General features: G+C 36.3%; 1 protein-coding gene across 2 annotated transcripts in view; it reads left to right on the top strand.

The window, feature by feature from the left end:
- The window catches only part of Vps16A (vacuolar protein sorting 16), a 432,364-nt gene that overhangs the window by 176,566 nt on the left and 242,289 nt on the right, over positions 1 to 13,509 (top strand). For both annotated transcript variants that reach the window (XM_090412822.1, XM_090412821.1), the window contains exon 8: positions 60 to 148. In XM_090412822.1, the coding sequence (XP_090268948.1) occupies positions 60 to 148 (89 nt within the window). The remainder of the gene's footprint in view (positions 1 to 59; positions 149 to 13,509) is intronic.

The following is a 13,509-nucleotide window of genomic DNA, read 5'->3' as shown; positions in this document are numbered from 1 at the left end:
TTACATACACAAGCTTTTTTTTTTTCTTATTTTTTTAATCTGTTTTTTATTTTCATTAGAGAAAATATTGTGAATTTAACAGCAGTGAGGTACAAAACTTGATCTCAATACAAAAGCAGCAGTGTAAACGTCCTGAGCAGTTGATGTGGTAAGTAATTCATTTAGCAAATTTGTAAGCAAAATAAAATTTATTAGCTAAATAACTACAGAGGACCTTGCTTAATGTGGTTGATTTTCTCCCGAAAGTCTAGTGCTCAGAAGAATCGCATTGCTGCCTGTTATAACATATATTTAAATGCAACAGGATGCTGGCCCAGACTCAAAAACCAGAATGCCTGTTATCCAAATAAGTAACCAACCAACAAGAAAAAAAAACCTGATTATTTTTTAATGGTCTTAAATAACTATGATGATTACGAATTCTGCACACTTTGTCCAGAAACTATCTGAAACTTCTATCATGCCATCGGATATCCTTGCTAGTCTATATATAGTTTCATTGTTCACCAGTGTCTCCGTAGAAGAAGTCCTAGAGCTTATTGATGATCATTTCCCTCCTGATATCTCTCAGCTATTCAAATATTGTATCCATTCCATCTGAAGTAATTAGAGTGGATACAGTGTTTGAATAGCTGAGAGATATCAGGAGGGAAATGATAATCAATGAGCCTATCATGCAGCTTTCTTGGCCATGCAGTGGGTCTTCACCATGTGCTGATTTATTTATGGAAAATTTTGAAAAATGTTTTCTTATGTTAACAAACTGTAAGCCTTCAGTCGTGGTGATACAATGACGTTTTCATCATCTGGAAATAAAGTACTCTTGATCTAAATCATTTTCTTTTCTCTGTTAACTCATTTTACCATAAAATTAAATTTACTCTGGAACTAGAAAGTGAAGGAAGATGAAAAGTTGTATTCATCATAAGAGATGAGGAAAAACATAAAAAAGAACTATGAATTCTATTCCAACAACTTGCTCACAATGGATATTCAAAAATACTCATATAGAAGATGCCATTCTCTAATCTATCAAAATATCTAGTCTCCTCAAACCTAATGATAGCTCTGCTCTCCTCAAAGACCATGGGGCCCCCCCTTTCTACAAACATGGAGTATAAAGAATTCCATGCTCTTGTGGCCTATGAAACATAGGCTAAACTTCAAGAAGTTTTGAAATAAGACAGAAAGAACATATTGGAAATGTTAGCAACAACAGGGAAGAAAACTCGGGCTTGGCTTATCATTTTTTTATTTCCACACACACACACAATGACTCTGAGTGGAACAATAGCTCTATGCCTTACTTCATCGCTTGCAACATAAAGGAATCTACTATGGCCACCTTTTCACACAGCACACTTGATAGGAACAAAAATTAGACTTCAACTTTTCAGCCAACCACCTGCAAACAGTGCTAAAAAACTGCTAACTCATGCCATCTTCCATGTTTCGCATGTTTCTATGATTTATATTGTAATGGTTCAAACATAGCTCTGTTTAGTAATGCTTTAGTTTATATTTATCGACTTTACATTCATTTTTATATATTTACCCAGAAGAAAACACAAAATTTAGTGGCAAAACTAGTAGATAATTAAATACTGTAGTTATTTATGACCATTAAACATCCCAGTTTTCTTCTTGTACTCATTGGTTGTGAAATAAGTAACCAAAGTGTTGTCAAATAAGTAACCAAACCACTGCTTGTTTACTGTAAAGGCTGTGGGTTCAAATTATTATTATGATGATGATGATTCAGGTCCTCATGGAGTCACAAGACATTGTGAGAGGACCAAACTAGAAAACACAAAGTCTATCATACCATTTCTTGAACTCTGACTGATCCTGCTCTCACCACTCAATCAGACAATGCATTCCATGGCTCAACCATCCTCCATGCAAAGAAACCACTCTTCACCCTCTTGCTCACAGCTTCCTTTCATAACTTTCAGGGATGGCCCCTTGTCCTAGCTCCTTCCTCGTTCAGTCACATCACCTCTCCTATCTACCAAACTCTGCAGTCCACATTCCCTCAGCCTATATTTCATAACTAACACTATACAGTCCTTATACCATCTTTGTTATCTGCCTGTGCACTCTTTCCATTGTTAATTTATCTCCTTCAAATCCTGGGGACAAAATTTGAGAACAATAGTCCAAGTGTGATCTGATCAGGGCTTTATACAATGGAATGACAACTCTTTTACCTGTGCAGGTCAGTGTCCTCAGTATTGCAGCAATCTTCTGAGTTGCCTTCACCACCTTTGCAATATGTTCACTGAATTTCAGGTGTCTGTAAATCATCAGCCCCAAATCCCCTGTCTTCCCCTACTTCCTCTAGTACAGTTCTTCTAACAGAGTATGCAGCCTTCCATCGATGCTTCCCAAACTTCAAGACTTTACATTTAGCTGCATTAAACTGAAACCCCAGTTCATTTGCCCATCTGTCCAGTTTATTCAAATCCTCTTTCAACTACCACATCTGCGCTATTACTTATAACCCTTCCCAGCTTCACATAATCTGCAAACAACTGAATATCCCCCCCCTGCAATCCATTGACAATGTTATTGATATATACAGGTTCCAGTACTGCTGTGAGACTCCACTTGTAACCTTCTACCTCCTTGATATTGCTCTCTCCATATACATTCTTGTAGATTGGCTTATACGTTGGTAACACATGACCAGTGGTGTAGCTAGAGCTTTTGCCATCCCTCTCAATACACCCCAAAAATACTACAAAAAGTCAAAACGATGTATAGGGAAATAAATTAAAACACTATGTTTATTTTTGAAGTAAAACTTTAATTTCAACATTCTAAAATGTTATGTTTCTTGCTTTTCTGTTAGCAAAATCGTCGAATACATTGGCAAAGTCTATTTTATAGTAATGTAGGTAATTCTTAATTTTATTTAGAAAAACTCCTCTCACAACTAGCAACACTTACAGCAGTTGTGAGGAAAATTCACAGTAGTATTACAATATTTAGGAATGAGTTCTCGAGACTGTATTTCGGAATTAACTGCAAAAGTTCAAAAAGGTTCAAAGTGTGCCCAGGGCAGACCCCCCCCTCTGCCATTCCCTAGCTACGCCTCTGCACATGACTACTAAATTATTTCAGGAAATTACAACGTATACTGGAATATTAATTAAAAGAAACTTTAATAAATACTTCCTATATTTCGGCAGTGTCACATTGCCATCTTCATGGGAACATAAAACTATGACATGTGCACACAGGCACTACAAAGAGCAAATGAGGCAGAAGAGAGAAAACTAATGTTGTTCCAAGAGTCCTAAAGGTGCCCCCCCCCCCCCAGTGGGCTATATTGGGTTGTCTTGGCTGTTGGGCTGAAGTTCTCATGATGCCAGGTTTCCAAATTTGGGACAGTCTCATGCACCCAAATTTGTTGAGGTTTGGAAAGTTTTTTAGAGCTGAGGTGGATTCCACGAACAACCTTTTCGTATTTAAATTTAAATTTGCTGTGGTGTAATAATGTGGCTTTCTTCCAGCGTATTCTGTGGCAGGTATCCAAAGCATGGTCTGCAAGCACAGAGTGGCTGTATTGGTGAAACCGGATGTAGTCTTTGTGTTCCAATATCCTGACATTTGCTGTCCTGCACGTTTTGTCAAAGTAGGACAGTTTATTCCACTTCCCCTACTTTGGACCTGGTATACTCCACATAGGGGAAGTGGCTGGTCTTTGGTGGAGTGGATAAGCGATACCAATTTCTTATATGGTTTGTAACAAGAAGTCAGGTCATATTTTTTTTTAAGATTTTTGGTTAACTTTTCAGAGGTGCCCTGGATATAGGGAATGGTGATGTATTTAGTGTAATGTTTGTTATGAGGGGGGGGGTTAACTGGTTTTAATATTTTTGGGATTTTTTGGGGGTTGTAGCCATTGGCTAAGAACGTGTTAAGGATGCGGTTTAGTTCAGTGTTAGGGCATTGTCATCTGAACAGATTAATTTTGCCTTGCTTCAAAATCTCATCCATTACTTTTCTCGTCCAGCAGGACATTTCGTCCAATCTTATTCATTCAATGCTATTTGTACAATTGAAAATAATTGGACGAAATGCAAGACAATATGCATGGTCCACCCTCATGTGTTAGGTTAGTCAGTTGATGCATTCGTTAGTAAGGTTAGTCAGTTGGCACAGTAGTAGGTAGTCATTTGACACAGCTGGCAATAATAGTCAGTTGACACAAATGAGAAGGGCGCAAGACAACATGCATGGTCCATCGTCACACGTTAGGTTAGGTTAGTCACTTGACACATTGGTTGGTCAGATTAGTTGGGTTAGTCAGTTGACGCATTGGTTGGTTAGGTTAGGTTAGTCAGTTGACACATTGGTTGGTTAGGTTAGGTTAGTCAGTTGACACATTGGTTGGTCAGATTAGTTAGGTTAGTTAGTTGACACATTGGTTGGTCAGATTAGTTAGGTTAGTTAGTTGACACATTGGTTAGTCAGTTGGTATAGTAGTAGGTTTAGTAGGTTAGTTAGTTGACACATTGGTTAGTCAGTTGACACATTGGTTGGTCAGGTTAGTTAGGTTAGGTTAGTTAGTTGACACATTGGTTAGTCAGGTTAGTTGGGTTGTGTTAGGTTAGTCAATTGACACATTGATTGGTCAGGTTAGTTTGGTTAGTCAGTTGACACATTGGTTGGTCAGGTTAGTTAGGTTAGGTTAGTTGACACATTGGTTAGTCAGGTTAGTTGTGTTAGGTTAGTCAGTTGACACATTGGTTGGTCAGATTAGTTAGGTTAGTTAGTTGACACATTGGTTGGTCAGGTTAGTCAGTTGGCATAGTAGTAGGTTTGTCAGTTGACACAGGTGACAGTAATAGTCAGTTGACATCGATGGGACAAATTGAGATTGGACGAAATGTCCGACTTGAATAGTGTTCTATTGGACAAACTTATAAAAGGACAAAAAATCTTGGACCATGCCCTCAAACCATTAAGAAGGATAGAAATTTCTAGATCAACCTTCATTAGCACAAAAAACATTCTGACCTCAAGGGAAATTTACATAAAAACAAGAATTAGGCTGTCCAAATGCTACATATGGTCAATACTGCTATATGGAGTAGAAACCTGGACAAAATCAAAATATTGTGAAAATAAACTAATGGCTTTGAAATGTGAATCCTCAGAAGAATCCTTAGAGTCCCAAGGACTGCCAATAAAAAATAATTTAGAGATATTAGAGATGATAGGAGAAAATAGGACTATGTTGAAATCAATTAAGAAAAGGAAAAATCACCTATTTTGGTCACATACTAAGGCATGAATCCCTATAAAAAACACTTCTAGAAGGAATGATACAAGGAAAAAAAAGAAGAAGAGGAAGACAAAGAAGAGACTGGCCCTTTTTGTCTTTGAAGAATGTATAAGAGAAGCACAAAACTGTACATGGTGGAAGCTCATGGTAGTTAACCTCCTAGAAGATTCCACCTGACAAGACAAAAGATTTTGGCAGTGTTACATTGCCATCTTTAGGAATCACAAAACAATGATATGTGCCCCCAGGCACTCACACTAAGCAAATGAGGCTGAAGAAAGGCATCGTTTAGAACTCTAGGACTGACTTCTGTCAGTCCTAGAGTCCTAAACGATGCCCTTAGTGGCTAAATTGGGTTGTCTTGGCCATTGGGGCTAACGATCGTACAATGTACTTCCCAAAGTTGGGGTAGTCGCATGCACCCAAATTTGTTGAGGTTTGGAAAATTTTTCAGAGCTGAGGCAGATTCAAGGAATAGTCTTTCATACTTGTACTTGCTGCGGTGTAATAAAGTGGCCTTCTTCCATCATATCCTGTGGTGGGTGTCCAAAGCATGGTCAGCAAGTTCTGAGTGGCTGTATTGGTGGAAGCAGATGTAGTCCTTGTGTTCAGATATCCTGATATTGGCTGTCCTGCCAATTTGGCTGTAGTAGGACAATTTGCAACTACAAGGGACCTGGTGTACTCCTGGTAATTTGAAGGAAGTTTAGTTTTTCTATTTGAATTTTCCTTGCCAAATGAAATAACTTGAGTTCATGGTGAACTGAAATAGGACTGAGATATTCTGAGGAAATTTGGCTTAGATAAAGTCTAAGGTAGTGGAACATGGGACATACAAATTAGCCAAACATTTAGTCAATGTGTTCATACAATATACTGGCGATACATCTTCGTACATAAAAAACTCAGCCCACTTTAAAGCCAATATAGAAAATTTCACACTCCAAAACACTGACATAATGGTCAATTTTGATATCTCCTCCTTATTCACCAGCGTCCTATTCAAAGATACCTTAGAACTCATTCAAACCAAATTTCCCACTGCTATGTTCACATTCATATTTTTCAATATGCTGAACACCGTCTCCAACTGGATGATGCACTTATAAAATGATCAAGCAGCAATTTAAGTATATATTTCTATACTTCTCTCACCTTCCTACCATATTCATTTTTCCTCTTAGTTGCCACATAATGAAGAAAACTCTTTTGGGTTTACTTTGATCTGCTTAGCTAATTTTCTATTATAATCTGATTTGGCCTTTCTTACCAAACTAGTCACCCTTCTTGCTTGCACTTTGTACTTCTCATGAGTATGCTGATCACTTTTTTCTATATTTCCTCCATAGTGCTTTTTCTTTTTCTTTTTTATTTTTTTGCAGCTCTTGCTTTATATCTCTATTCATCCACTTAGTTCCCACATAATTTATCCTCATGATCTTGGGTGTGCAGTCTAATACGGAAGCTTTCAAACAATTTCTGACCACTTCCCATGCAATACTGGCATTCTTTCTTTGTATCTTCTCAAGCCATGACACTGCTCCAAGATGACTCTTAAGTCTGTCATAATTATTAAATTTATAGTTCAACATAAACCCTTCCTTGACAGAGAATTCCACGTTTGGCAACTTCTCATAACAAGACTGCATGGTAACTCTTCCCAATTGGAGGCAATCTATCTTGGTTATGAATATATCTTCTGATGCGATTATCAAATCCAACACTCTCATATCCCTTGTCCCTGCTATAACATGTTGTTTCATGTAATTATCCCTTAGCAACTGTATAAATTCCACTTCCATCTTGCCATGCCACTTTCTTCCCTCCATCTTTGTCTCCATAGTTAAATTCTCCCATAATTGTTGTTCAGCTTGCATTCATTGTGTTAATCTACCGATCACAGTGTCTACGCCTTCCTGTGGACCCCCTGGTTTATAGCAGCACCCAACAACATATTTTGTCTTTTTGGTCTCTATCTCCCACCAGACTGCCTCAAATGAATCAACCCCCCCCCGATCCAAAATCTTGTATAACTTCTAATTTTGTTGGTTGTAATTCTTCAACTATCATCAGCCATACCTCACTTCCTGTCCTATTCCCTCCCCTGAAAATACAATACCTTTTGCATTCTATCTCTGTAACTATATCGGTTTATGTCAACCAGGTCTTACTGATGCCTATAATTTTTGGCCAAGTAGAGTTGAACAATGACAAAAACTCCTCTCCCTTATTCCTGATACTTCTTGCATTCGTGTATATGCATTTTAACATACCCTTGTGTGCTGTCATCACCAACCCATTCGAATCAGAAACCTGTGAAATCGTATTCAGCATTGCATAACTATTTCTGTATACACACGCTCTTTTATCACAGGGGGTGGCCAGACACATGCTTGATTGCATCCCCCCTAATATCTCTAGTTTCCCTGGTTTTGCATTTCCGAACTTTCACTAAACAACCAAACATTTAACTCCAAAACCATTTAAATATAATCTGTCAGGCATATATAAATCCTTTTGTCCATGAAATTCACTCCACATATCAGAACTATTGTACAAAATGAAGAACCTTAACTTTGGTGTTCAGTTGTACTGGATTGTCAGCCATATTGGAATTAAGGGAAATGAGACTGCAGAGGCAGTTGCTAGAGGAGCTCATACTTTTTTTTAACATAATGTTGGCCAGCCCAATAATATACAGACTACAGGCAGTTATAAGATCAGAGCCAATTACCCAGTGGCAGTCTTCATTCATGAAGCATTGGCGATCTGGTCAATGTGGAAACAGAAGAGAAAAAGTTGTTCTTGTTAGGCTCTGCATAGGTCACTGTTATCTTACACATTTTTATTTGTTGAGGGATGATGATCCAGCTTATTTTTGTGAAAAGTGCAACATGTATCTCACCATCTGTCATATTCTGGCACAGTGCCAGAACTTCACACATAAAACTAATGAAATTTTTACTTATCTGGCCAAGCCATGTAAACTCGGGAAAATTGCATGACGTTTTTAAATTTTTATGAAGCATTCATTGATAGATAATAAAATACTAGAACAAGTAAACACTTTCAGATACTTGGGATGTGATCTATCATATGAAGAAGACACTAAAATATCAAACTTTGTCAAAGTAAATGGCATAATAAATAATATATTTAAGCCATCCCTGGTACAAAAACACACTAGAATCAGACTATATAATGTCTTGTCAAAACCAACTCTACTATATGGAAGCGAAACATGGAGCATGAAAAGGAAAGATGAAAAACAAATTCAAACAGCAGAAATGAAGTTCCTCAGAAAAACAGCTGGATATACCAAGTGGGACCACAAAACAAATGAAGAAATCTTACAATCCCTGAAAATAAAACCAATTAATTACTACTTAAGACAGTATAAACAAAAATGGCTAGAACATTTAAATCGAATGGACAATAGCAGACTACCAAAAATATTATACAGATACAAAATAAGTGGAAAAAGAAGAATCAGAAGACCAAGAAAGAGATGGCATGAGACCGGGACAGGCCACATGGCCTAAATTCCATATTAGGAAGAAGAAGAAGATGAAGCATTCATTTATAGAAACTCATTTGATTATAAATTCTATTTATATGTAGATACTGCATTACTTAACTTTTTGTACATAACATATTGTTTAGTAATTTATCATTTTGACTGTTTATTAATGCCTTGTGTACCTGCTGTAACCTTTGATATGGCACAGGATGACCTTTGCTGTTCTTGTGCCAATATACTATAAATCATCCAGCCAACTATCTGCAGACAGTGGTAATTACAAAAAAAGTAATTAACTTATTTTGTCCTAGGATGGAATATGCAGAAAGCTTGAAAAGCTCTGAAAGATTATTGCAGTTTATTTATTTTCCTAGGATGTATAATTTCTTTATACCGATTCTTAAATGTAAGAAACATATTTTGGTTGCTTTCTCAGTTGCTACTGTCATTCAGCATCTCTGACCCTGTTCTTCCTGCCAGTGTTTTGGAACTATTCTGAATTCAGAAAACCACTACTGTAGTTACCACTGTTGTAGAAAACTACTATTGTAGTTATAAATTAAAGATGCCAAGAAATTATATTCTTGGTTTAATCCTTTATCCAAGTGTAAGCAAACAAAGTTTGTGTGTGAAGTAACTTCACGACTGGGCAACTCGTATATAGAGGCTAATGACCTCACATCATTTGCCTTAGTATTCCATAATGCAAAGCACATATCCTTATAGACATGTATAATGCTATACATCATGGGAAGAGTCACTACTCAGACCGGTTTTGACCTTTATGTGGCTCTAACTAATGAGACCTCAAGGTCTCATTAGTTAGAGCCACACCCAGAAGTGATACCAAGGTTGAAGAAATGCAGAAGTCATATTTCCATATACAAGTAGCCAAAAGACATGTCCGGACAGTTCATCACCGACAATTCATCGCGGATATATGTGAAAAAAAATTTTAAATTTAAGAAATATTTTAAAGAATTAAGAAATATTTTAAAAAATTTACGAATATTTTAAAGAATTAAGAAATATATTTTTTTAATTTAAGAACTATTATATTCGGTATAGAAATTAAGAAAAATTTTATTTGGTATAAAGTTATTCATCGCTGATATATGTGAAAAAGAAAGAAATATTTCCCATATAAGAAATATTTTAAAAAAAATTTAAGAAATAGCCAGCCTGGTTGGCCGAGTGTATAGTGTATCTGCTCTCCAGTGAAAAGGCTGCAGGTTCCAATCCCGCCATGGACATGGATGTTTGTGATTGTCTGTGGAAATATGCGTGGTGGTCAGCAGTAGATGGTGTTGTACTTGCAGTCAGTTGGTGAATGAATGGTAAAGACAGAGTTGTAGAGTAGGTGCCCTCCCTCGATGAGTACTTTGACTCCCTGGAGGTGTCAAATAATAATAATATTTCGATTATATTTAGCTATCTGAAAATTTTTATTCCGTATAAAAGTTATTCATATTCTTTCTTACTACAGGCTGTGTAGAGGGAATATTAATTGTAACAGAACTGAGAGAGGTTGGTTAGGGAGAAAGAGCACCATATTTAAGAAAATTTAGGAAGAATAGTTATATTCAACTAATAGTTATAGTTAACTATTTACATATTCCTATTAACTACTCTATTAATAGTTAGAATTAGTTATTAGGGTGAATAAAATATTTAAGAATAGTTAAGGAGAAACGGCGTAATATTGAAGAATTCTAACTGTTCACTATTTTTCTGTTCTGTGCATTTAGACATCCATCCAGGTGTGACATATTTTTTTATCTCAACTAATTCAGAAGGTGACATTTTTTTTCAGTAAAGAAGACTAAATATGAAATTTAAAATTTCTTGGTGTTATAAAATGCTAGTATTGGAGGAAAAGTTAATGACTAGTATTGAAGCTGCAGATGGCAATTTAGCTTATGATGATAGGATTTACGTAATTTTATTATCTTTTTCTTTAATATAATTACTCACAAGTGCATATATGATCTTAAACTAGCTCTGTAAATGACAAGAACATTCAACATATCTTTCGTATGCAGGAATAGTGGAGTTCTTTTCAAAATACACATTTATTCAATAATTGAAACACCTCATGTTCTGAATTAGTTCAGATAATATATATATATATATATATATATATATATTTTCAAAATTCATTTTTACTCCGTTGGAATATTATAAAAAAGGTTTAATGACTGTTACCGAGAGATAAAAAGATGACAAGATATATTTAAAAAAGATACTACTAGTTTCGTTACATGAACATCCTCAGGTATCACAATCAAAGAAGTATATAAAAAAATTACAGAGACTTAAAATTGTACTAACAGAACAAGTATAAAAAGACAGTAGCGTGTTTGAAAAAAAATGCAAGTATGAGTTCCAAACAAACGAATACTATGCGCTGTCGCGAGTGCGCCAGTACTGAACAGAAGCAACGTGTGCATCAGAGAGATTGTAACTCAGGCTGTTGTTGATATGAGAGGAATCTAGAGAAATTTCCCTAGATTCAACAATCTTTCTTTCGAGTTCATCGTAGCACACATGGATGTTAGAAGCTTCAGTCCAGTTTACAATGTGCTGGTGGCCTTCGTCTGAGTTAGCTGAAAAGAGAACGTGGCTAGAGAGAGCGCTAGCTCTAGTCCTATTATAGGAGATATCTCTATGGTGTTCATCCAAATGTAGAAGGATGGATTTAGCAGTCTGTCCATAGTATGGCTTTCCGCAATCACACAAAATCTGTACATTCCTGGAAACTGAGTAGGAAGATGTTTCTGTTTATGTTTGCTAAGTAGTGAACGAAGTTTTGGAAGCATAGTGAAGCACGTTTTGAAGTTGAATTTCTTGAGAATCTTGGCCAGTTTTGGTGAAAGAGAGCTGATGTAAGGCAAGGAGATGAAGGCTCTTGAGGATGAGGGATTTTCGGAAGTAGTTGAGAGCCTGGGGGAAAGAAATTTGTCAATTTTCTTTGGAGAGAAACCATTGTTAATAAACGTTTTTTTAAGAAAACAGAGTTCATTTTCAATTTCTGTTTCTTCTGTAAGTAATGATTTGGCTCTTTGAGCTAAAGTGAAATAATACCACATTTTTGTGGGGGATAGTGATGGGAGGAAGCATGAAGGTATCTGTCAGTATGAGTAGGCTTTCTAAAAATCGAGATTTTAATGCTCTCAGCACATCTGGTAAGTTTGAGGTCTAAAAAGGGAAGGCAGTCATCTGATTCCAGTTCGAAGGTGAAAGAGATTTTTTCATGGCACTTGTTTAGGTGGTCTCAAAATAAATAGAGGTTATTGACACCGTCTTCCCAGATGAGGAAAATATCATCAATATAGCGGTACCAGACTATTGGTTTAAAGTGAAAGGAGTTAATAGCTTTTTCTTCAAAATCGTTGAGAAATATATCCACAAGAATCGGAGAGAGTGCGCTGCCCATAGCCAGACCTGAGTTTTGTAAGTAGATCTTGTTATCATATTTTAAGTATCCTGACTTTATGCAATGGGAAAGAAGAGCAAAGAGTTTTTTTGATAATTTGTTCTTAAGAAGATCGAGGACTTCTTGAGCAGCTACATTTGTAAAGAGAGAAACAATATCAAAACTGGCCATTCAATCTCTTTTTTTAAGTTTGATGTTCTTGATTTTAGAAACAAAATCTGCAGAGTTTTTAATATGTGAAGAGGAAATTCCAGAAAGATTTCTTAGAAAACTCGCTAGATATTCCTCAACTATAGGTCTGAGTGGGCAGTTATTTTTGTGAATCTTGGGGAGACCATACAGTCAAGGTATCAAGGGATGAAGTGACCTAAGAGAAAGCCGAATGTTTCTTTGTAACTCTAAGGTGGTTTTTAATAAATTATTAGTTCTATTGTGTAGTTCCATCATAGGGTCATTAGCAATTTCTGAGTAGGTATCACTATTCCACGCTTCCTTAATTTTAAAGAATCGATTAAAACCGCTAGAGCTGAAAGAATTTATAGGAGAGCAAAACTAGATCTTTTATCGAACGCATTTGTGATACCAAACGTTATTTTGGGGCAGTTATTTTTGTGATTCACAAAAATAACTGCCCACTCAGACCTATAGTTGAGGGCATACACTCTCCCACTTATTATAATCTCTCCAAATATCTAGCGAGTTTTCTAAGAAATCTTTCTGGAATTTCCTCTTCACATATTAAAAACTCTGCAGATTTTGTTTCTAAAATCAAGGACATCAAACTTAAAAAATCAGATTTAATGGCCAGTTTTGATATTGTTTCTCTCTTTACAAATGTAGCTGCTCAAGAAGTCCTCGATCTTCTTAAGAACAAATTATCAAAAAAACTCTTTGCTCTTCTTTCCCATTGCATAAAGTCAGGATACTTCAAATATGATAACAAGATCTACTTACAAAACTCAGGTCTGGCTATGGGCAGCCCACTCTCTCCGATTCTTGTGGATATATTTCTCAACGATTTTGAAGAAAAAGCTATTAACTCCTTTCACTTTAAACCAATAGTCTGGTACCGCTATATTGATGATATTTTCCTCTTCTGGGAAGACGGTGTCAGTAACCTCTATTTATTTTGAGACCACCTAAACAAGTGCCATGAAAAAATCTCTTTCACCTTCGAACTGGAATCAGATGACTGCCTTCCCTTTTTAGACCTCAAACTTACCAGATGTGCTGAGAGCATTAAAATCTCAATTTTTA

Source organism: Typopeltis vanoorti, chromosome 23 (assembly GCF_054136105.1).
Source record: "Typopeltis vanoorti isolate ZY-2024b chromosome 23, IOZ_Tvanoo_1.0, whole genome shotgun sequence".
NCBI classification, from domain to species: domain Eukaryota; kingdom Metazoa; phylum Arthropoda; class Arachnida; order Uropygi; family Thelyphonidae; genus Typopeltis; species Typopeltis vanoorti.
This window is presented reverse-complemented; position numbering and strand designations above follow the sequence as displayed.